The sequence below is a fragment of the Boleophthalmus pectinirostris genome, unplaced genomic scaffold, assembly GCF_026225935.1.
Source record: "Boleophthalmus pectinirostris isolate CB_2022bp ecotype Guang Dong unplaced genomic scaffold, ASM2622593v1 HiC_scaffold_7, whole genome shotgun sequence".
In the NCBI taxonomy this organism is placed as follows: domain Eukaryota; kingdom Metazoa; phylum Chordata; class Actinopteri; order Gobiiformes; family Gobiidae; genus Boleophthalmus; species Boleophthalmus pectinirostris.
Genome location: NW_026571473.1, coordinates 1040663 through 1066774, shown reverse-complemented (window position 1 = coordinate 1066774; position 26112 = coordinate 1040663). Strand labels below are relative to the sequence as shown.

The 26112-nt window shown below is 40.6% G+C and overlaps 1 protein-coding gene across 1 annotated transcript; it reads right to left on the bottom strand.

The window, feature by feature from the left end:
* Positions 1–3894: 3894 nt before the first annotated feature.
* Positions 3895–24302, bottom strand: LOC110162797 (calcium/calmodulin-dependent protein kinase type IV-like). Its single transcript, XM_055164729.1, has 7 exons — positions 24193–24302; positions 17323–17401; positions 15573–15635; positions 14106–14188; positions 12508–12580; positions 6705–6795; positions 3895–3983 (listed from the first exon to the last, which is right to left on the bottom strand). The coding sequence occupies exons 1-7, from the start codon at positions 24300–24302 to the stop codon at positions 3895–3897; spliced, it is 588 nt and encodes a 195-aa protein (XP_055020704.1).
* Positions 24303–26112: the final 1810 nt, after the last annotated feature.

Sequence of the window (26112 nt, the reverse complement as noted above, 5' to 3'; positions counted from 1 at the left end):
TCCTTGAGGTGTAATGATGAGGACTTATTACGTCCTCCCCTACTCTTCTCTCATACATGAAGCTTAAGTCTCTTCTCATATGCAGTGGACGTTTCCCTGCACTCCAGAAATATTAGACAAACAACAAATTCAGCGTGCGATCTCACGCCTAAGTGTAAACTACGTTTCTGTAGACACTCATGTGTCAATCAAAGACATCACCAGATGCTCTTCTGTGTTTTGTCTATTGTCAACCTGTTATTGCTTCAGTGTTGATACTATGACGTGCTTTATTGTATTTTATCGAGTGACATGCTAGTACAGTTCGTGGAGAGCAGCCGGGCCGGCGTAAGGACTTTGCTGCGGAGCGAGCTCTAATGGCGAGTCACAAATCTCTACAAGCTTACAACCATTGTGTATGTGGTGCTGATCATCTCTCAGAACTCACTCATGCTCCTGTGTGTATTAATTGATGGAGCACAATGGTTAGACTATGCATATTTATGGTTAAAACAATATAAGGATTAACTCTCTTGTCTTTATTTAATATTTATATCTCTTTCTCCAAAGTAATATCCACTAATGCTCATTGGCTTGTCTGTGTGTTGGCTAACCCCTCGAATAATTGAGATCTTACTACTCACATAGCTGTATATCAAATGCCTCGCTGTACGATTCTACGCTCTGCGCTCTAATTGGGCTATATCCCTGCCTCACCTTTTTGTAGGTGCAGCCGTGCAGTTTATCTCGAGGTAAATAGAGACTGATCTCTCAGCTCATTTTTGATTAATAACATCAGCTCGAAGATACTTACAGCTTGATGCAAAGAGTGTTGGTTCCCCTCAGAGTAAATACACAGGTTTCTCTGTATTAATGTATTTAGCATAGAGCATTTCATCAATATTAATATTACCCGTTAGGCCACGTGTTACAGTTAAATAATATGCATCTCTAGATCAGAATTCAATTTGTACATTCATATATGTGAGCAGTGTATTGTATCCGTGATTGTGGTCCAAGGAGAGTGTAAATGCGTTATGCTGAGTGTATCGGCATCGACCGCCATGGCGTGTGGTCCTCGGTGGTTGATGAAATGGCCATTGCTTGTCTCACCTGATGTGGCATAGGAGTCGACTCTCCTTGTAGCAGAACTCACCACAGAGCTGTGTTTGACAAATGCCAACCTCCTCTCACACTCTAACTCGAGCTCGCAGTTCCCTCATAGTTCTGCTGCAGTTGACTCTTGAGGCCACCAGAACACCCACTATGGGATTATACAGAAAATGTAAAGATGCACGGTGGAACTTTTCTGGTGAAGTAGCAGCACAGTGGCACACTGGCTAGGACTCATGCCTCACAGCAAGAAGGTTCCAGGCACAAATTTTGAAGAATGATATATCTCTACAGGGAAATACTGCAATAAATGATGATATTGAAAATACTTTATGCCACTGACAGAACACAGGAAAATCCAGTAAACAGATTTTAAATACATAAATACAATACAGTTACATAAACATGGCTAAAATCTCCCCACTATTACAAAGACAAAATAGCCATGATAAATATTGAGCCCCAGAATATACTGTTTCTGCTTTCATATACTGAAGTCGACATAGTGATTATTGTGACACACCTAGAGGCTGAGAGTTTCTCGGGATACGTCAGTTCTAGATACACTGGTTGGTAGGGTGTGACGAGACACAATTTCCACGAGAAACAGATAAGACGAGATTTTAACATAATTCCTGTATAAATTTCATGATTCAGTTTCTAATTTTGGTCTCACAATTTAGTATTTATTTGATTTCATATTTTTGTTTCCATTCTAGTACTGCTTTTTGGAAGTGTTAAGGGGACGTAACTGACCAACACGTGACAATTTTTTGTCTTATCCAAATGTAAACACATGGAAAAAATCTCACAAGATCATTTTTCTCATGTGTGCACGATCTTGTGGCAATTTTGTCTCACGAGATCTGGCCGTTATATCAATGTAATATTTGCACATTTTGGCGCGTCAGCTATTTGCCCTGAATATCCATCAAAGGCTCATATGTTGTTTTGGTCCACTGTCTGACTAAAGCAAAGAACTTTAGCTTCATTTGAACACTTTCACATGAAGGCACTGCTCAAAATGCTTCTGCGCTGCTCTGATGGGTTTGCAGTGAATTAAAGTCATGGAGTTTCAAGTTTGTTGTCATTTCATAGCATCATTTCCTGATCTGAAGGTTGGTGGTTTGAATCTTTTCCCTTGTGGGGGAAGTTTGTTTAAGACAAACTTTGTCTAAATCTAATCCCACTTCCTGGCATTTTCAGACTCACTGACCCACAGGTTAGTGGTATGATTCCAGTTACCATAAATGAATGCTGTTGTTGTCCTTGGGCAAGGCACTTAAGCACCCTTGCCCCTAGTGTTTGCGTACACTGTTGTGCGAGTGTGTGTGAATGAGTTTTGAAGGTGGTATGTTTTGTGTGGAGTGTGCCACAGTATGTCATTAAACACATCTTATCTGCTGTCTGTTATCTTAGACGTACTGTAGCTTATATATCTTAAATTACAGACTTTTATTGCTCAGAAATCCCTTGAAAAAACAGCACCTCTCCACAGATCTCACTTGGCAAATTGGCATCACTGACTCAGTAGTGATGGATAAGTTTAAAGGGACCATATTGCATTATTTTCTGATCTATGTTCTAATGTCGTTTCCTCATCACAAACAGACCTGGATTTGTATATTTAGGCTGTGTTCTTCTCTCAACCACAAAACACTCTGTTCTACTTTGTGATGCCATGTGGAAGAGGAAGAGCTCCACTGTGTTTTTACTCTATACACCTTCACTAGAATCTTTTGGATGATGAAATTGCCAATCTACCTCCCTAATACCTAATTTATCTAATTTACCTAAAGGTAAAAGGTTGCTACACCATCACAAGATGGAACAGAGCTTTGTGAGCTTTGGACATGTAGACAAATTAATAATAAAAAATTAGACCTGTCACGATAGCACATTTTGAAGTGCGATATATTGCTGTAAATAAATATAGACAATAAGTGATAATACTGAAACCAAGCATGAAGCTGAATTATCCCTCAGAAAGTAAACACACACGTACGTATCATAAAATAAGAACTGCAATAAATAAATAAATAACAGAATGCAACACTTCAGCAGCAGCTCACATCTTCTCATAGTTTACCAAAATTAAAGGTGCCCTGTGTAACTTGTCCAGTGGGGGGTCTGTCACTTGTCTCCATGGAGATGTGCCTAGAATGTTCCACAGTATGGCCACAAACTTAAGAATCTCCATGGAGATTTGCAAATAAGAATGGATGTTTTTAAAATATTTGTGAGCAATAAATAACATCTGTAGTTAAATAAATGCAAGACAGATTAATTTAACACCACACTGTGGACAAACCAAACCATGGAGACAAACAGGTTGTGGACCCTCTCCAGAAAAGTTACACAGTGTACCTTTAACCAAAAGAAAATGTACCCACAATAAATATGGACTCCCATGACAGGCCTAATAAAGGATTACTCAAACATGTGAGAATGAAACAAAACTCAAGTCCAGGTCTGTTTTTGAGGAGGAAACAACTTTCTAACATGGCTAAAAGGCACAAGAGTCAATTCTGTGTAATATAGGAACTTGCAGTAATATTGAATGAGATTTTGATTGTTCCAAGCATAATATCTGGTAGGAGGTAGCAGGTCCATGAGAAAAGACTGCACCTTTAAAGCATATTAATGATAAGAAGATGAAATGTAAAAGGCAGGTCATGTATCAGATCAGGAAATCTGCCCTAAAACTTGTGTGATATCAAGACACCATAGTGCTCACTGACAGACAGAGGATTTAGTGAGGCAGATCGAATAGATGAACAGAAATATAAACACAGAGTGAGGTTAGCCTGGCTCACCGCAGTACCCGGGGGTCCCACACACCGTCTTCATGGTCACCTGGTCATCGATGATTTTGGACAGACCGAAGTCAGCTGTAAATACATGTACATGTAAACATAGTGTGTGTATTCTACTGACCACTCTAAACCAGGACTAAACCGAGATTAAAACAGATCTAAACCAGGACCAAACAGAGATTAAACCAGGACTAAAGCAGGACTAACCAGAGATCAAACCATGTCTAAACCAGGACTACAGTACGATTAAACTGGGATTAAACGGGGAGTAAAATTAGGGATGCTCTGTTCTGTTACTGGTATCGGATATCGGCACCAGTCCAAGTATCCGTAGACTATTTCATGGTCATGGTAAATCCAGAAAGTCTCAGAATGTTTGAACTTTTATTTATACAAAGTTGTTCTGATGTTACTTGAGAGTTAAATAACAGCTCCATAAAACATTTGGACCAGTTTTATGTTATTTTAGTTTAGTTTAAATGAAATCAATGCTGTTTCCAGTCTGGTGTCTGTTTATATCGGCTACTGGCAGAAACGTAAAGTGATAGTATCGAAATCTGTATCGCAACTGATAAAGCTGAATTGACGCAGGCTTTACTAATACAAAAGCCACCGCTACAAAGATGGATTCGAGGGTTAATGAGGTCATTTAACCGTGGTTTAGATGCACTTTCTATCGGGGTAGGTCGCTATGGTAACATGCCCCAAACTAGGTTGAGTTACCAATGAGAGAAGAAGAATCAGATACAAGAATCCAGCTGCTACGAGCCGAGGGTGTGTGTGTATAAAGAGGCACAAAGGAGCAAGAGTACTACCAACCCCTGGGCTTATTCTGTTACCGCTTATCCAAAGTTACAAGTTGTAGAACCATACAGACCAAAATATCTTTAGCTAAATAAAAGCCAGTTCCACTTGAGTTTTAGTTTGAGAGCTCCAGAGAAGAGCCGAGGGAGGCTTTGAGCAGAGGAAGAGTGGGCGTTTAGCATGTGCTGGTGTGTGGAGCGTGGGTCAGCGGGGCAGTGTGGAGGAGGGCTCTCAAACACCGCCAGCTCTCATCTCCTCTCCAAAAGTACACAGCCACATCCTCCTCCGAAAACACAGAGCCTGTACAGAACTGGATCCCGGAGCGCTCCTGTGGAAGCCCGGCAGCCCGATCGGAGTGCCGGACTCACCGGGACGCCAAACCACACACTCACACACACTCACACACACTCAAGACGCTCCAGAGATGAGGCAACGCACACAGGCTCCTGTAGCACTTAACACACACACTTATACACACACATGTACACACACACTGTTATTCACATATACACACTTATACACACACACCCACATGCGCACACACAGTTATTCACATACACACACACACTTATTCACATACACACACACACACTTATTCACATACACACACACACACTTATTCACATACACACACACACTTATTCACATACACACACACACTTATTCCCATACACACACACAATTATTCACATATACACACACACTTATTCACATACACACACACACACACTTATTCACATACACACACACTTATTCACATACATACAGGCTTATTCACACACACACGCACACACACACACACACTTATTCACGCACACATACTTATTCACACACTTATTCACACACACACACACACACACTTATTCACACACATTTATTCACACACACACTAATTCACATACTGTGGCCATTGAAATACCCTAAAGTGTGAACAGGTGATGGTTTAGAATTCTCTTGACTGGCCCTTTTCTGCCCACATCCTCTCAAAATGAACACTGAAAAACAGCTTCATATCTCCTGTTTTATTTGGTGATAAAGTTAGGGTTATGGCTCAGCTCTGTCTTGTTCTTGATGTGAAATTTGCAATAATTATAGTTTCTTTAGTGTTACAAAGGAAAAATACAGTAACTGCAGCTCAAAATGTTCTAACAGATCAATTCACAGATACTGCACTTTTCTGTTGTTTCACGGGAGTTTCACACAACTCACATATGCTGCTGCATGTTTCTTGGTTTGAGGTTAGCAGTTATAGAGATTAATCTACAGCCCAGACCCATATTTGGAATTCTGGGTCTGGAACCAAAGAGTCAATGAGAAGTGAGGTTGTTGAAGGTACTTGCTCCTTCTAGTGTGCACTGCTGGTTTGCCTGAGAATGCTTATGCCCAGATGCACACAGACGCTTGTCAGTTACTACGGTAACACATGCACATACAAATTACATGTAATATACTATCTTTTATTTGTTTTTTTTTCTTTGAGAACTGTCTTTAACTTACATGAATAACTTAGGTTTCTAAAAATATTCAGAAATATTAAGATAAAAAGCCAAGATAACTAGCAAGACTGACTCAAACTGGGGAATGACACGATACCTGTCACTCAAACCTGTTAGTAACGGTAGCAAGAGCAAACTCTGGGAGAGAAGGAGCCTGATTGGTACACTATGTTCATATCTTGATTTATGGACAAACGTCGCAGCTAGCGGGGTAGTTAAATCCATACAGTTTACGGTCTAAAATGGACAATATTGCACTAAAGTCAGTCTTATCGAATCACAACACCTGCTCATGTTACACACTTTGAGAATCAGAAGGGCATTTTCATCTGGAGATGTACTGAAAATGAGGTGAGGTCATTTTCCTGAATACATTATGGAATCCTACCCACATTTTGAAAGAGTTTAGATGTGGTTTACCCCTGGTGCAGTCCTGTTTACTCTTTTGTCTTTCACACCAGCAGGAACATGTGAGCAGAAAAGTGTGTGTAGTCACCGATCTTGAGCGGAGCATCCAGGGACAGATCGGCGTACAGCAGGTTCTCTGGTTTGAGGTCGCGATGCACTACGCCGTTCTCATGGAGGTACTGCAAAACAACAACACAACACAGCTAACAGAGCAGTAATGTATAGGGCTCCACAACATCTCTTCATTTTCACCAATTATCATTTCAAATTGCATTCATTTTGTCATCATTAAAACTAATTTGTATGTCGAAATATAAGGGTTAGATAAAAAAAAAAAAAAACATGCTGGCGCTACGAGAATAAAGTCGTAACATTTCGACATTAAAGTTGTAATATTATGAGAATAAAGTCGAAGCCAGAAAAAGTCGTAATTTTACAAGAATAAAGTCATAATTTTACAAGAATATAAAGTCGTAATTTTACGAGAATAAAGTCAAAGTTAAAATAAAGTCATAATATTATGAGAATAAAGTTATAATATTACGAGAATGAAGTCGGAATAAAATCAAAGTTAAAAATAAGAAAACAAACAACAATTTTCTTCATTATTTGCGCCTCTGGACTGAACCAGGACTGAACCAGGACTAAACCAGGACTAAACCAGGACTAAACCAGGACTAAACCAGGTCCGAGACCAGACTGGGACTGAGACCAGGACTTAGACAAGGACTGAGTCAGGGACCAAAACTGAGACCGGGATCAGACAAGAACTGAGACCAGGATTGAGACCGGGAACAGGACCAGGACTGAGACTGGGACCAATTCACTACTGGTTCAGTCCTGGTTCAGTCTGTATGCGGCGCAATAGTCCCGCATCACATTTTAAAGTCATGGAAACGCCATTTCCCATTTCCGTGACTTAAACCAGGACTAAACTAGGACTAAACCGTTTTCAGTCCTGGTCTGGTCCCGGTTTCAATCCTGGTCTTTCTGGTTTGGTTCCGGACCTGATTTAGTCCTGATTCAGTCCTTGTTCATTTGAATGAACGAATGATACACGGATTCTTCTCCTTTACAAAATGCTCCAAATTCTCCATTCGCCACTCGTTCAGACTTTCCGAGGAGCCTATATTCTCATAATATTACGACTTTATTTTGACTACGACTTTATTCTCATAAAATTACTACTTTATTCTTGTAAGTTTACGACTTTATTCTCGTAAAATTACAACTTTATTCTCGTAAAAAAAAAGAAAAAAAAAAGACTTTATTCTCATAATATTACGACTTTAATGTCGAAATGTTACCACTTTATTCTCGTAGTGCCAGCATTTATTTTTTTTTTTATCTGACCCTTACACTCCGTCTTAAATTTGTTATTTCTATTATTTTGTATTTTATTTGAAACAACTGGATCTTGATTTGATACAACAAAATTAAAGGCTCTGTATCCTGTATCATTTGAAACGTTTTTGAGCAAAATTTGTGTTACCCCAGTACAGACAGATTATCTAAGCATTGTATCCAAAGACTTGTCCGATAATCAGAAAGTGCACGTTAGCATGCTAGTCATAAATCTCTGCTCTGTCCACTGAGAATAGTGAAAATAAGGTAAGTGAGGACCACTGCAAACTGTTTAAAATTAACTAGTTTTGTTTTCATGTTTGAAGACAATAAAAATCTGGTACAGTGCCTCTCATCATTATAGAGAGATGGATGGATGGATGGCAAATGGCGCTGAGACGGGTGCCTGGTGAGTTTGAGGGAAGACTGAATAACCATTTCAGCCATTCTAAACCTTAACCTAATGCCCAGGGCAGGTCAGTCTGAGTGTAATCTGTGAACAGGAAGTGTGCTAGGAGCAGAAGGGCATGCTGGGAAGTGTAGGAGGAGGCCATCTGTCCCACCGAGCTATGACCGAGCGACCCAGACCCGAGCATCAAAACAAAGTGGGCACAGACACAACAACATGGTGGACTGTCTGGACCTACAGGAGACGATGGATCCACAGAGAGATGGAGGGAAACGGAGGGAGTCAGCTGTTTCCTTAATAGTTTCCCAAATTCTGCCAACTTTAAAGGGCCCATATAACACAATTTTCTGATCTATGTTCTAATGTTGTTTCCTCATCACAGACAGACCTGGAGTTGTGTTTTGTTTCATTCACACATTTGATACTAAAGGCTCACAGTCACAGAGTCAATTTAGCATAACAGGCGTTGTCTAAATTAAACAACAGGCGGACTAATAAAATAAATCACAAGTTTGGGTCCTTGTTAATATTATGGTTGCTAGGTAACAATTATGGAATCTCCTCTATGTATGTCACACCTGCTGCTCATGTCCAGACAGTAGTCTAACCTGTCATACACTTTAAAGCACAGCTGAAACAGTGGAGAAATGCCTTTATGTAGGATATATTGGTTAGAGAGGTGGTGTATGTGTCATGCTGGTGGTTGCTAGGCAGAAGTGACGTTGTTGACATGTTGGAGGTGGCTGTTTCTACGTTTGTGTCATATCATATCACTCATTACATGGACTTTTGCTTTGGGGGCAGTATGAACTTTAGAAAATAGTGATAAAAAAAGCACATTCACTGAAGCTGATTTCCCTTTGAGCATCGATGGAGGAACAAAGAGACTGTAGCTGATGCTACTGCTTCACCCAGTGCAGCTTAAGTTGGCGGTTGCTCAAAGGAACTGTACGTGGTCTAGGCTTTTAAAGTTTTAAAAAAGTTACTACAATCACAACTGAACCTGTGTTACCAGAGCCTTAACCTGCACAGAAAAAAAAAAAAAAAATGTCAAGTTTTTGTCATTCTCAGGACAGGCTATGTCTCATGTGAAAGCTCCAGAATTCACTGAGTGAGCTGCAGAGGCTGCACTAGCACTGATTAATCTTAGTGGTGGAGGTACTGGGGTTTAGGGAGTGAAACTGGCCACCCAGAAGAGAGACTCAAGTGAGGTCAAAACACACTGAACACATGTAGCTCTTATCTGGAGACACAGATAAGGTCAAGTGTATGACACGTCAAATCAAACCCTTACATACAGTTCCTTTAAGTCAGGGGTGTCAGACTATGGCCCTCAGACCATTTTTTATTGGCCCTCAAGCCCTCAAGCTAAACTTGGCCAAGCCCAGTTGATCAGGGCAGTAACTGATGCAAACTCTTCTCCACCTCTGTATACTGCCCTCAGAGACACCTTCCTTCACACCAGTGCGTGACTATGAGCCATACACACGGCACAGCAGGTGGTATCTGAGCAACTAATCACTTGTATAACATATAAGTTGTGCATTTAAGATGGAATCACTGTCACATACTTCACTCTGAGCACACAGGCTTAAGTGAGGAGGGAGCAAATGTGGGGATGAGCAGCTCGGAGGCCTCCAGCTGTGAGACCAAAACACTAAACTGTTGTCAAATAATCATTGTGAAAAAGCTACATTCTCAGAAAACAACATACAGGCCCAAACCCAACTGATCAGTTATTTGAACAGCAAATGTAATTCGCCTCTATAACCTCAATAGCATCACAGTCTGCTATGATGGTGCAGATGTAACATTTATATTTCCAACCTTATTAAATGTGTGGTGCTTCTACCAAAACCATGTCATCCATCTAAAACCTCCATCCATCTGAATGGTCCTCTGTCCTACTCTTTACCTCTGGACAAAGGTTCACTATGTAACTTTCCAGGTGGAGAAGAAAACCAATTGCTTAGTTCTATGGAAATACAATTACTTTGCTTTAATTTTATCTTCTCCATGGAGACAAGTGGCTAACGCCACCAACCTACAGATCAGATCTGTAAAGATGCCAGCCAGGCTCATTGTTAATGATAGAAAAATTTAAAAATGCTGTTTTTCAAGGTAAATGTAGCAATTAAAACACAATTAGATGGATGTTTAATGTCATAAAGTGACAGGCAAAGCAATAACATCTGTATGGGAACGAGCAAGTGGAATATACCCTCCACTCAGTGTTGCCATGTTGGTGTTTTTCCAGCAGTAGTGAATATGCTGTCTTGCTGGTGTTTTTTAACAGTAGTAAATTGGTTGCCATGTCGGTGTGTCTAGATGTTTGTAGCACAGATTGGCGCTCCACACAGCCCAAACAAACTGTGGAGTAATCTGAGCGGCACGCAGAGCAGCCGACCTACATCTGCATCTGAAAACATACGCCGCCTGTGCTTCCTGTAATCCCCGTAATCTGCACAGGCCGTTACATAAGAGCACTGCTGGACTGCCCCTCACACCACCCCCCACCACCCACCACCATAACAGGGTGCTCACTGCACCACAACATCCACTACAGCGGATTAAGACATCTGTTAGGAGTGTGGGCACAACTTTGACAGGAGATTTTATGTGGCGTTGACGAGATTCCCACACGATTACATAATGTGTGCAGAGGCAGGAGGTAAAACAAAGCCACTCGCTCCTTTCACATGTTTACATCAGGGCATTTAGTGAGGGCTACGACTGCATGGATTTAAAGATGTGTAATTTATCCAGTTAACCAAGATCCACATTTCTGTTGGTCAATGATCTGTGTGTTTAATGGAGAGGTCTACAGCCAGACCTCTGTCAGAAAAACACAGATTTACACAACTGTGATAAATGCCGGATTAAAATCCTGCATTGTTTATGTTCAATATGTTTGATATTGAATTTGATCTTTAATTTGTTTCAAATAAAAATTTGATTTATTAATAGATAATTAGGGTAATTTTTTCTGGGGTCAGAGTCAAAATTTTAATTTTATCATTCAACACTTCACCTGACACCCACAACAATTTACACTGCACACGAGCGCTGTGATTGGCTGATTCACTGAGACTATGGACATCTGATTAAAAAAGCCCTGAACAGGTACAGTTTGGCTCATACCTGCAGGATAAGCACCTAATGTGATTGTTTATTGTCCTGATGAATAAATTCATGCAAATGAAATGCTGTGGAAGCCCATAATGCACCTGAACCCTGATTAGCTCACAGAAGCTCTTGTGGTATAGGTCTGGTCAGGACAGCAGCTCTCTGAGTCATACAGACATGACATAGAAGGACTCCAATCAACTGAAGTTTATTTAACAGTCACATAAAACTGAGGAGTCAGCGGATTTGGGACGATCACTGAGCTGAGCAGCTCTGAGGCCTCCAGCTGTGAGACCAAAACACCCTGAGAACTTTGAATTTAGATTCTCAAAGAAATGCAGCATGACAATGAACCAAACTTATGAAAACACAACTTTTAAAGAGCACTCGTGTGCACTTGTGCACTAACAGCTAATTGGTTCTTTGACAAATTGAAATAGAACAACTATTTACATTTAAATAATAGCAGGTCTATTGTTGTCATAAATAGATCCATATTTTTTGACTCACAGTTGGGGCTATGTGTAAAGGTTTGAAGTATGCAGGATAAATTCTAGCACATAAAGCAGAGTCACATACCACATGCTACAGTTATTTAATGTGGCCTCTGTGGGCTAAACAGCGTTATATTGATACTGATAGATACTCATCTCTATGAAACGTGCTCCTCATCTGTCTGAGTCTCTGGAAACAGACCAGTGTGTTCCAGAGGGCTGCAGATGGCACCAGGAAATGAGCTGTGATGTTCTGAAGCCTGATGATTTCTCCTGATATCACGTGCTGCAGAGAGCCTCGGTTTCCTGACCACCGTGTGTGAGGGGCCAGTGAAAACATTGTGTGTGTGAGGGGCCAGTGAAAACATTGTGTGTGTGAGGGGACAGTGAAGGCATTGTATGTGTGTGTGTGTTTGTGTGTGAAGGCAATGTGTGTGCGTATGAGTGTGCATGTGTGTGGGTGTGTGTAGGAGTGTGTGTGTGTGTGTGTGTGTGTGAGTGAAGGCTGTGTGTCTTACCGCCACAGCCTCCAGGATCTGCTTGATGACATGAGCTGCGTCTCGCTCGCTGTAGTACCCACGCTCAACAATCCTGTGACACATGAACACCACACGATTTATCACAAAGTGTAAACCTCGCACACAACACTGAAGTATCCATATTTGTGTATTCAACAAAGAGCAGATGGACAGTATTCTCTAGACTCTGCTGCTTCTGTGTTCAGACAGACACTGGTACAGCAGCATTTTCAGTATTCTGCACCAACGTACTGGAATCACTCACTAAAGGACTAGAAACTAAAGGACTGGTAATAATGATGAGTGGAGTCAGGCCTCTGCAAATGACTGAACTGCTCCTGAGGGACCAGGGTCATTTAGAGAGACAGGGGTCAGAGAGGACCAGAGCAGGTGAGGAGGGAGCCCGAGGAAATGTTTGGAGATGTGAAATCATTTAATACAAAAGAAGTGTATCTTTGAAATGAGACCACTTACATTTTCATGGTCATAGTTCATAACAAAAAGTCCAAGTTTGAGCACACATTTTGAATTAGGGCACAAAAGGGGACAAACCAAAATTACAAAGTAAATTTAAACGACCTAACTAAAGGTGCACTATGGAGCTTTTCTGGTGAAGGGTCCTTCACTTGCTCACTATGCTCTTGCTCTAACTGGAATAATCCACAGTATGACATAATTATCAGTCTTCTGTTTATTAATCAATTACAGTTGTTTTAATTTCTAAAAATGTCTTGCTATATATATTTTAAATGTCTGTGGGATTGCTTCCTCACAGATCTGAACTGTAACTTTGTCTGGTAGCGTCACCTGCTTGTTTCCATGGAGATAGATATGTTTAATGCCATACTATGGAACATTACTAGAAAAGCAAATAAACTCCATGGGGACAAAGCAGCTGTTGAACTCTCCACTGGTAAACTAAATGAATTGTCTCATATACAAATATACAACAGATATATTGTATAAGGAGGGTGAAAAAGAGACAGGAGTGTGCTGTCTGCATCTAATTATAAAATGTGTAATTCTCTGCAAAACAGGAAACGTCAAACGTCTCTCTTGTCTGAGAGTAGTGAAAAGCTCTTATAAACTCATCATGGTGATTTATCATGATGCTCTGAATGCAGAAGGTAAGTGAGGAATAACTCTGGACCACTGCAAACCCTTTAAAAGTAGTTCTGTTTTACACAGGAAAGCAAAAATCTGATACAGCTCCTTTAAAGGTAATAGTTGTTACTTGTGCTTCTGCTGATTTAAAACAGCAATTAAACCTGAGCGGCCATTACCTGCCGTACACTGAGGACATGGGCTGGGCATAATAATAATTGATGGGGATTGGGGTGATGTGAAATTTGAGTACTGTGATATAATTAGTGCTAAAACCTGCTAACAACAAGCGCAGCTAAAAGACTGTGGAGAGTCAAACTAGCCAGCACTGCGAATAGGTCAGAGATTTTCAAAACAGGACAGACCTGTTTGAAATCAGACACTGCCCTCTCTCGTGTTGTTAAAAAAGTTCTATCTCAGTAGTTTCTGTATACACACTGACTGCAGTAGTGTGTAGTATTTCCTGGATGTGTGTAGTAGTGGAGGAGGTGTACCGGTCAAACAGCTCTCCTCCCGTGACCAGCTCCAACACCAGAGCGATGTCTGTGTCTGTCTCAAAGATCTCCTTCAGCTCGATCTGCACACACACACACACACACACACACTTAACTTAACCATACTTACTACTTACTCGGGCTGTGCAAAAATATCTAAATATCAATATATCATATCATTTAATGTGACGATACAGTATAGATATTGGGGGCTACTATATCGATATATCGCCAAGTTTATTTCTTGGTATATTTTACTAGATTATTTTGTTACAGAGCTACAGTTTTGTTGCTTGTATAGAGGAAGGAAACTCATTTATGCAACACATTTGACATTTTCACTGTTTTGATGATTAAAATGTTTGTGTTTCATATGAACTTTGCCCAGCAAGTGTTTTAACAAGACTTTTACTATGGCAACCATGAATTGGCTTTTATTTTTTATTGAACTGTATCGAATTGATTTAAAATATATCGTATCGAATCATATTGAATCGAAAGCTCACTGTATCGAAATATGTATCGTATCATGCCCTGTGTATCGAGGTATATATCGTATCGGCAACTTCTTAATGATACTCAGCCCTACTACTTACCCAGCCTTAACCTGAATCAACCCATATCTCAAAGGTCTTAAGATTACACCAAATTTACTCTCTTAACCCCTGTTAGAATGTTACCTCCTCAAAAACCTCGTGATGCCACGCAGTGGTATTTTTCAAGTTAACAGCTATACCTTCAGTTCAGTAAAGATTGGCAATTCCAGGACTGAAAATATCCAAATGATTCTGGTGAAGGTGTATGGTTTAAAAACACAGTGGAGCACTTCCTGTATTGCCATGAGGTGCCACAAGGTAGTTTGAGAGAAGAACTCAATCTGCAGGGTTTGTGTGTTAAACACAAACAAAACACAACTGCAGGTCTGTTTGTGATGAGGATCAGAAAATTAAACTTGAAGGATCTAACTGTGATGAACTCAACAAATTTTGAGTAACTATGTTTACTATAGTTACTCTTTCATTTGATAGGATTCAAAACACATTTACTTTTATAAATCCAAAGGAATATATTTTGGTAGTTGATCTCACTCCAGATTCATATATGGCCCTCTGAAGAGAGTTATCAGCGTGGAACAGCTCTGGCTGAAAGTGAATGGAAAAAAGGCAGAATGTCATGAGGACTCTTTAGATCTGATAAGTCAAAGTGTCACAACAGTGGAACATTTAACTTTTGTTACATCCAGATGAGAAAAAAGCACAGACGTCTTTCCCTTCAGATGCACGCTCTGTATTTCTGCTGAAACAGCCTGAAGTCCTTGTTTGTTTTGGTTGGTGGTTCGAAAGATGATGTCAGATACTTCCCTTACTTTAGTACTATAGTACTATAGTACTATAGTGCAGTGGTGCTGTGTACATGTGAGACATAACAGTGTATAATGACACACAAACTGTGGCATGAGATACTCACTATGTTTGGGTGGGACAGACGTAACAGCACTCCGATCTCCGTGCGCACGATTTTCTTATCGATCTGAAAAACACACACATATCACTGTCCGGAGGTTTCACTGTTCTAAATGTTCTTAATGTATTTTTCATCTTAGGAGGCTGAACCATTATCTAAGATTTGTTACCCCATACACTCAGCTATCATATACAGTATATCCATACATGTACACTGTACAAGAAACTGTCACTTCAAAGGCACTTTTCTCTAAATGCATTTTTCCCCAGGCCTGTCACCAGAACATATTCTGAAGTGCGATTTATTGCTGAGGTAAGTAGACGATAAATGATAATATTGAAACTACTTGATGCTACTGACCCATGAGCAGATTTAAACCACAAAAACTATTCTAAATGTTGGAGTTAAAGACATGGACTGTAATAAGCAAACAGCAGACTGAAACTCTTTAACATTTAGTTTACATCTGTAATGAGTCATAGAAGTTATTAATTCAACATTTTACAGTTTAAATCTTATCGTACAGCCCATGTGAGAGAAAAATACAAAGGATACATACTGACCATAAAAATATATAGTTTCAGATTTCATATAATGAATAATAAGTCATTATAGTGATTATTGTGACAGACCTATTTTTCCCACACTTTGAGATCTTAAAGTAACAACTTTAAACTAGGCCTGTCACCATAATTGTTATATAGATCATTCAATAAATGAAGGAAATCAATAGGATATGATCGTGTTCCTCTTGTAAAGTGGGACCCTGTGACTCCTTATAGATATGAACTACTCAAGTGCTCATTCTGCTGTTTATCAGTATTATGTATTTAGAAAAGGGGTTCATCATAAACTCTATAAAATGAGCCACCAGCCGCTGCATTCCAAATAGGTGAATGAAAGCATGGGTGTGTTTTGGCCAGTGGGAAGGCAGGGGGCAGTACCTTTAACAACCTCACTCTTGACTGGCTCTCTGGTCTCTGCTGTAAGTGCTGACTTCAACCAAGCACTAGTCTAAACACTGGTCCACTTCCATAGACAGTCTATGGGTTTAATATATGAATATGATTCAATCAATGACTGTTCCAACCCAGCTCGGCTAGAGACAGGGAAGTAACAAAAATAAAACCAAGATGTAAAATGGAATCAATTAAATAATGTTTAATTAACAGGAATGTAAAGGTAAATTAATAAAAAACTAAGTAAAATATACAGAAAATAACCTAAAGTAAGAGACAAAACAACAGACAACGAGTTTTGTGCCACAAAAGGGGTCACAGAGGCTTATACAATAACAAGTGGTTAAACTAAGGGACACACACTAAACAAAAACACAAGCGCCCCAAATTAAACCACATAAACCCACTAACAGAATTGAGTGACCAAATCAAAAAGGCACAAAACAGAGCTAAACTAAACCACATACACCAACACAAAATGGCAGACTGACCACCAAGGCCAGTAGCCCTGAACAGGTGCTGGTAATCTTCTTAAATAGGGGGAGGTGGCTGCAGGTGAGGTGGACATGCCCCACCAATCACAAACCAGGGCTCCTGCAGCAGGAATCAAGGTGTGGCAGCAGACTAATTTATAACACACAAAACAAATTACAATCTAAGGCCTGGGGCCGTAACAATGACCATTTATCATCATAAAAAAACCACACATGTTGTTTTGTATTTATGTCACTAAACCAGAGAACATGTTTCCTGAACAGCCCTGACTCAGTGAGTGGACCTGAGGAGCAGCTCACCGTTTTCTTCAGCACTTTGACGGCGTATGGCTTCTGCGTCTGCTTCTCCTCACAGCGGTACACCACAGACGTCGCTCCTCTGGACACAACACAAGTACAAGTACAAGTACAAGTGAGTGAAAGGGTAACATGCACACACACTCCTCTGAGGGACACAACACAAGTACAAGTACAAGTGAGTGAAAGTGTAACATGAACACACTCCTCTGAGGGACACAACACAAGTACAAGTACAAGTACAAGTGAGTGAAAGTGTAACATGAACACACTCCTCTGAGGGACACAACACAAGTACAAGTACAGGGCAACTGAACTCAAACCGTTGCACAACTCCTGTGCTATGATTTTAAAGATTTGTTCTGACCCAGTCTGTGTCTGTTTCTTAATCTGAAACTCCAGGAGTATTTGCACTGGGAGCAGGGAGGTCACACTGTCACTTGTCCATGGTGTTGTTTTGCCCATCTTTGTTTCCTTTTTGAGTAGAGATCGATCAGCATTTTTATGTGGTGCTTGGTTTTGTGACAAATGCCAGTAGTACTATTTTAGTGCTAGCAGAGCAGTCGATGACTGATAATTACAGTGAACATCAATGAATTTTAGTCTGGACCACAGCTTTGTTTCCTACACACAAGTGTAGTCACATTTAGTGCAGCGCCCCCTTCTTATGGACTGAAGTTAAATCTGCTCAAAACCTCATGGATGTTCTCTGGAGGTATCAGTCTGTGCCAGAGGTAAAGTGAGAGCCATTGCCCGAGTGCAGGGCAAATTCACGCTCTAGAATTAGAATAAAATAAAGTTATTACTTTATTTCATTTGACGTTGAACTTTGTGCCAGTTTTATTTTCTTGTGAAAAGGTCCAGTAAATACAGAGATATTCCCATAAACCAGATTACATGTACTCTCTTGTCTGTCCTGTCTCTTCTTCTGTTCTCTCTCTTCTGTCTCCTCCTCATTTCTATCCTCATAGAACAAGTGTTGTCACGACTTAATTTCGACACTAAGGAATGACTCGATACTGGTTCTGTTACAATGATGATAATAAAGACAAAAGAATGTGATTTTTATTCCCATGTGGATTTACAGTATATGTGTGTAATCCTCAGTGGTCCAGTAGGTTCCATAGTGTCCATGTGTGTATACTGGTCTATGTGCTCTTCTGTTTGTTCTGATACAGCTCCACATCATTGTAAAGACATTCAGGAGAGCTTCATTTCTGTCACGTGAATGGGACTGTTTTTGTATGGATTAAGTAAAATTCTGCAATGTTAAATATCAAACCCAAGATGTCCCGAATACTGAATAATGTCCCAACAAAAGTTCCCTCTCCCCGTCGCCTCAGGGCCAGGTTGCCATGGTAACTGCCTCCCAGTGATGGCAGGTGACGGCGTGTGACAGGGGTGTTGATGGTGTGCTCACAGGTCGGTGATCTAAGCGCTGAATCAGACTTTATGGTTTGGTGGTTTCTATGGCGATGGATTGATAATGATGTTTACAGTAAATAACCAAAGGTTCATGCAGACACAGGCCCATCATCACTGCACAGCCTCCTCAGCCTCTCCTGCTCCTCCTCTTCACCACACACACCGTAGTCCCTATACTTCCTGTCTGCCACTCTCTCTACCGCTGCACGCCGGAAACTACAGAAACTCTTTTTGGAAAGTATAGTGACTCCCTGGGGATGAGATGCTAACTGAAGGTACTACACAATCTCAAGATGGTCAAATCAGACATTAATCTGAGCTTTGTTTTAACACAATCTGACCAGAAAGAACTGACTTTTTGAAACCACAACAGATGAGTAGATTTGTGCTGTTCAGCAGGTCCCTCTCAAACATTACAGTCACAAGGTTTAGGAACATTAGCCAACACTTTTTCACTTTCTCACATTTTTGTTAAACTTAAACAGGACCATGAATGCTTGTGTTGATCGGTCTCCTGAAAAGGTGTTTTTTAAATCCATTTTGTATCCTATAACTTTTTGCTAAAAGTGCATTATGCAAATTTTGAGACTAAAACTGCTGGTCTTACTTTGTGTTTTCTGAAGTCAACGTCTCGCTCTCTGTTTGGCTTCAGAAAAGCAAAGTAAGGCCAGATGTTTTAGTTTTAACTTGCTTATAATGAGTGCATTGTGTCACCATGGTAACTAATGAACATTCCACCATAGAGACACATGTAGCACACCCCAAGATGATGTCATGTATCAACAGCAATCAAATATAAAACTGCAAATTGAATAGTCACAACAGAGAGAGAAAAACCCCAGACAAACTGCAGCAAAACCCGTGTGCAGTTCTTAGAGTGCAATGAAAACACAAACAAACTTTGTGTTGATTTTGTGGTGATTTTTGCCTTTTTCAGGTCAGAAATTTTTCCTCATCCAAAATCCTTCAGTTGCTTTAAAACCAGCTTTTTAAAGTTGATCTGTCAGAGTGGTTCAGTTGTACCTCATGTATCGAGTCCATTAAAGTGCACTGTGTAACTTTTCTAGTGGTGGATCCATCAACTGCTTGTCTCCATGGAAATGCAATCACATTGTTCAGAATGTTCCACAGTATGAAATTAAAGTAATCTATCTTCTATCCTATCTTCTAGGATTCTATACAATGTAAAAGGCCCATCTCAGGTTATTTCCTGATCTGTTCTAATGTAGTTTCCTGGTCACAAACAGACCTCGAGTTGTGTTTTGTTTCATTCACATGTTTAACACACAAACCTGTACTTTTTAAATTTAACACACCTTCACTAGAATCAGTCCTGGAAATGCCAATCTCCACCAAACAAAAAGTAAAAGGAGCTATCAACCTGAAAACTGCTGCTTCATGACATCACAAGGTGGAGCAGAGCATTCTGAGCTCTGAGGAGATAAACAACAACTCCAAGTATGTTTTTGATGAGGTAACAATATTTTAACGTGACGAAAACCTCACAATATGTGTAATATAGGACATGTAAACAACTCTCATAATTCCACTCTCATAATTGCCTGGTAAAGGGCCGGTATGTCGATTTGAGTTTATTAGGTCAAACTGGAAACACTGCTGTTATATTGTAGTTAGGTGACTTTCCTGTAGAGAGCTGAACAAACCATCTTTTATTACATGATGACGTTTGTGCAGAGATCACCTGATGAACACAGCCCTCTGCATCTCCACACAAGATAACGCCGCATTATTCAGTGTCATGTCATTATGAACCACAGGATGGAGTCAAGAGCCAACAGCGCTCTGAGCCTGGTACCTGTGAAACTGACACGTCCCAGAACTCCTCCTCTCTGCAGTCTGAGCCAGTCTTTAAAGGGTCTCTACCTGATCTTAAGGCTCTTCACATGTCACATACTGAGATCACCATGTTTGCTTTCATTGTTTTGAAAATGCTATATTTGCAGAAAACAACATAATAACAAGTAGAGCCCGACCGATATGGATTTTGCTGTGGCCGATATGAAACCAATATAATGGAAGTTGGAGCTGCCGATAGCCGATATAATCACCGATATATTTAGTGATGTAAAAATTCACTGTAAATGTTGAATTGTTTAAAAAACAGGTTTGGCTCTGGTGGATTTTAAATTGGGTTTATTTAGGCAACATTTATTGTTATTCTGCCTCTTTACATCATATTTACAGACAGTAGGTTGACTTAATGGCATTTTTGCATCACATTCTAGACACTAGTGATGGGTATTCCAGTTCTTTTTAGAGAACCGGCTCTTTTGGCTCGGCTCACTAAAAGCTGCTGGTTCTTTTGGCTCCCAAGTGGCTCTTCAGATTGTTTTGTTGCAAGCAGGACTAAAGCAGGACTGAACCAGGACTGAAAAAGGACTAAACCGGGACTTATTTATTTTATGCTAAACTACAGCCAAATATGCTCGTTTTTTTAATTTTTTTTTAATCCTACGTACACGCAAATTTCTCAAAGTTTCGTTTTTAGCCGCTGCCGCTGTCAAACCACGAGTCTGCACGCGGCGTGAAGAGAAAAAAAGTGAGAGAAAGAGAAAACACGGCTCCCAATAAGGATCAGGCTCCCGTCGTTCCCTTCAAAGAGCCGGTTCTAAGAGTCATTTCGTTCGCGACGAACCCATAACTAGGAAAGACAGTATCGCTATTAGCCTTTAGCCGTAAATACGTGCGCGCCGCGGTAATTAATTAAATGCGCAAATGTCATAATTCACACGTCTGTTCACAGCTCATTTACATGTCAGTGCAGGTCCAGTAGCAAATATACGGCCAATATAGTCACTTTAGAACAGACCAATAGAAAACAGTCTGTTTATGTGCGGGAGCTACAGCAGCTAACCCATAACAAATGACAAAAACTAGCTTCAGAGTCGACATATTTCCAACACTCACCGCTCACACAGGCTCCTCCTCACATCACAAATCTGCACTAATAAATGTCCTTTTAATCCAGACTCAAACCGATTGTCCTTAAAAAGAAAATAATCTCAGTGTTTGGATCTATGTCTGCAGGTCTAAACAAACACATGTGAGTGACGCGACTCTGTGGTGTGTTCAGGGACAGTATGGACACACACACACAAATGACTCCGTAGATAAATACTGATGTGGAGCCACATATTAGGACATTTATCTGTCTGTAAATTGGATTAAATGAACAGAATGTAGAGAGTCTAAGCTTTATAACGAGGTATAACATGCCCACGTGAAATATCGGCCCCTATCAGCAAGCATATCGGCCGATAGCCGATATGCCTAAAGTTGCCCATATCAGCCGATAATATCGGCCAACCGATATATCGGTCGGGCTCTAATAACTAGTTGTACTTTTGTTTTTGATGCTCTGCACATTGTATCAGGTTTGTCAAGTTGCTGTGTACAGTTTTCTATCAGGCCTTTGGATATTGATGGAGAATTGCCGTGTGGGAGCATCAGTGACGAAGGCTTATGGGTTGAGTCTTGAAAGGGATTCTAATGCTAACCATAAGGGGGTTCAAATAGAGCCCAGTAGAGATCGCTAGATTACGCCAACATGCATCCCACATCTCAAACCTCTTCATGTTTTAATGAGAGAACATTACAGCATGGTAGAAAGCTCAAAAAGTCAATTTAGCATTGTTTTCTTGGGTTATATTTAAAACAGAAGTGAATGACAGGCTCACCTCTTATTCAGCCATTCACTAAGAATCAGAGCCCAGATACTTGCTTTTCTATCATGGTGCATTTTCAAGAGTGACAAAAAACAAATGTATTGAAAATCTGATAGGCCTACTAACTGATACTAAAACTAGTATCAAAACTAGATCCTCATTTGAGCAGGTATTGATATTTTAAAAAAGTCCCAGGACAGGACAGAGATGAGCCTTTCCTGAATGTCTTTAGAATGATGTTGAGCTGGATCAGAACACACATAGACTAGTAAACACACATGGACACTCTAATACTGCACCACTGAGGATCACACACATATAAGACACATGGGAATAGAAAATAACTTACCATTTAATGTTGAAAGCCACATTCTATTGTCTATAGAAATGGTATTTTTTAGTTTCATTGTGGTATTGGGAATCAAAATTGACTCTAGTCCTTCGTATCAAAATCAAGTTTGAAGTTTTAGTTTAAAATGTTAGTATGGTGGTTCACACTCACAGTGCGCTTCTTTTTCCTCTCAACCAATCACCTCACCTCTCAAGACATCAGCCTCCTCAGCCTCTCCATCTTCTCTTCTAAACCTCATCTTCTTCCTCACCATCATCGTATCTATCTATCTATCTGTCTATCTGTCTATCTATCTGTTTATCTATCTATTCTATATCTGTTTATCTTATCTATCTATGCCTCAGAAGGAAAACAACTCCAACAAACTCATCATGTTCTGTCTTCATCTCTGGCGTCTCTACCAGCTGGGACCAAGCACCAAAGTTTAGACCTTCAAGATTCAGGGATTTATTGTCATTGTCACAAGTAAAAATGAATTCAATAAACCAATCACCATTTTTTGTTTGACAGGTCAGATTGGATTTTGGATTTTACCATACACTGTTTTTGTTAAAAGGAAATCAATTATACTTTCAGTCTCTGCCCTGGTATCAGTTCATATCGGTATCAGCAGATACTTAAAGTATCAGTTTCTGTATCGTAACAGAAAAAGCTGGATTGGTGCATCTCTAATTCAGGTCACGATATAATTTTAAGAATAAAAAAAGTAGAAAGCAATAATAACTCATTTTGACTCAATCTATAAGTGAAAATATTGTGTGAATAGAAGAAACTGTAGGATTACATTGATTACATTGTTGTTTAGTCTGAATGATCTTAATATTTAAATCCTGACATCATGACTTCCATAATCAGGACTTAAAGAGGTGTACTAAAGGGTTAATAAATGATCTAAACCAAGAAGAAGCCTAAATCAGGACCAGTCCAGAAATACACCAGGACTTAACCAGAACAAACACAGGTACAAAGATTAGAACCTTGGTCCTGGTTTTAGATCAGTTTAGTCCATATGAGGACCTGGTTTGGTCTTGTTCTAATCCTCTTTTTGAACAAATTTTAGTGTGTGAATGAGTCTTAATAATAACAATCCAAATCAAAGAGTGCGTTCACACACTTGTTTAATCCTGATGTTGACTTGGTTTGGTCTTTGGTCTTGTTTTAGTTCTAGTTTTAGCCGTGGTTTGTCCTAGTTTAGTCTCAGTTTTAACTGAAACTGATTATGCATGAAAGCTACGACTTGAACAGGTCTCCAGGATGTAAACCATATCCCAACAGAACCAAATGAGGACTAAGCCAGGATTATATCTGCTCAAACCAGGACCAAACTAGAAAAAAGGGTAACTTCATATTTGGTCTGTTGGTGTCTCTGGTCCCTGCACATGTGTCCGTGCGTGTCAGTGCGGTCCAAACCTGCCCAGCTCGGCTCCCAGGGTGTACACCTCCTCCACGGTCCCGTCCCGCCTGGAGCCGTCCACCCAGAACTCCTCCGCGGGCTCCGAACCGGGCTGGGACGTCGGCATGGCCAAGGTGGGTCCGAACCAGCGGGGACGGAGGGGGTAATCCGGGACAACTCTTCTGATTTAAACCCAGATTAGAGGCGAGGAGGATGGGGGATACGCATGCTCCTAACTGCGAAGAAGAACAAACAAATCCAGTTCACACTAACGATTTTATAATCCGTAAAGAAGCGTCATCCACTCGGAGCCGATGCGACGTCGCTTCCATCAGGCCTAAACACCTCCTGGATGCGGGAGCAGCTCACTCCATCACCAGGCTCCCTCCCGCCCTCCGCTTAGCCGTGTTTCCGTGTGGTTTCCCCGCGTCTCCCCTGGCACCTGCCGCCTCTTCCCTGCAGACACCCACCCCGACAACACCTCCACCTGCTCGCGTTTAAACCAGGAAACACCCGGCTCAGCTCTCGCAGTTGAGCCGTTTTCGTGCTCGTTTCCCGGGTCGGTTTTTTCCAGATGTCCGCTGTGAGTGCGGAGCGCGGAGCGGAGCAGACGCGGCTGCCCCTCTGTCCGCGCCTCCACCAATCACAGCCCGGTGTACTGCTAGAAACAGCACTCTTCCAAATATGCCCCCCTCCTTGGCACTGTATCTGTATCAAAAATATATGTTTGTGATGAGAAGAATACTTTGAAAAAGTATTTAGTTACAGAATACTGAATACCCAAATGAAAAGGTATTTGGTATTGTATTCTGTTTCATGGACTAATCAGAGTACTGCAGTCTGAATATTCAGAATACTTTTACACCAAGATACATTATATTATAGTGCAATAAAACATGACAATCACACACACACACACACACACACACACACACACAAATAATCATATTTTGTGTTATTTTGCAGTTGTTTATGTCTAATTAAGAGCTATAATGATACAGTTCATGTGTGTTCACATGAACAGTTCATTTGTGGAATTTGCATTAATAACTGCTTTAATACTGAGATGGGAGAGTATGTTTTTATTTACAATGAAAACCTGTTTTTACATTGAATAACCAAGTAATACTATGAACAACGTGACACTGAACTAAACAAGACTGAGGAGAAGATATTTACATTCACCTTTTATTCATATCACCCAGAAAAATTGTGGAGAAAAGGTTGGCCAAGAAGGAGGAGGGTCACATTTTGACAAGGGTGAGTTTTAGGGCACAACACCGGGAGAGCAGCAGCTCCGCTCGCTCATTGGACGAAAGCAACGCCGCTCAGCGCAGCCCGCATCGGCAACCTAAATACAGAAATAACCCAGATGGATCAGATGAGGATCCATAGATGCGGCTCGTTTACGTGACATCTGGACGCTTTTAAGTGGTGAAAAAGCAGCAGCAGTTCTGCGTGGAGACAGTGGCGCTTTTACTCTTAACATGGCGTGAAACGCGCCTCCGGGCCGTGTAATTACACATTTCGAGCGCGTAATGAGTTGATTCGGTGTTGCGGGCGTGTTGTGACAGGTTCTCTTGTATCATTATGCACATTACAATCTAGTGTCGCGTTATCTATAGTGTTTAACCTGGTTTTGTCCCTGGTAAGTTTGAGTTACTGTTTCCATGGCAACAGATATCTTGGCCCACTTCTAATTTGTCAGCTGGTGTCAAAGTTTTTTTGTTTTTTTTGTTTTTTTAAACAGCCTAAAATCCTCTCATTAACTCTGAGGCTACACTTCAAAGTACAGCTTTGCCTAGTTTGTTCCTCTGTGGTCGTCATGGAGACACTCACGGGAGGCCACCAGTCCAGGTTACACGTCAGATCTGTGGAAACATCTGTAGTGTAATAAATAAATACAAGATACATTCCAGACAAAGTGTAATCCCCTC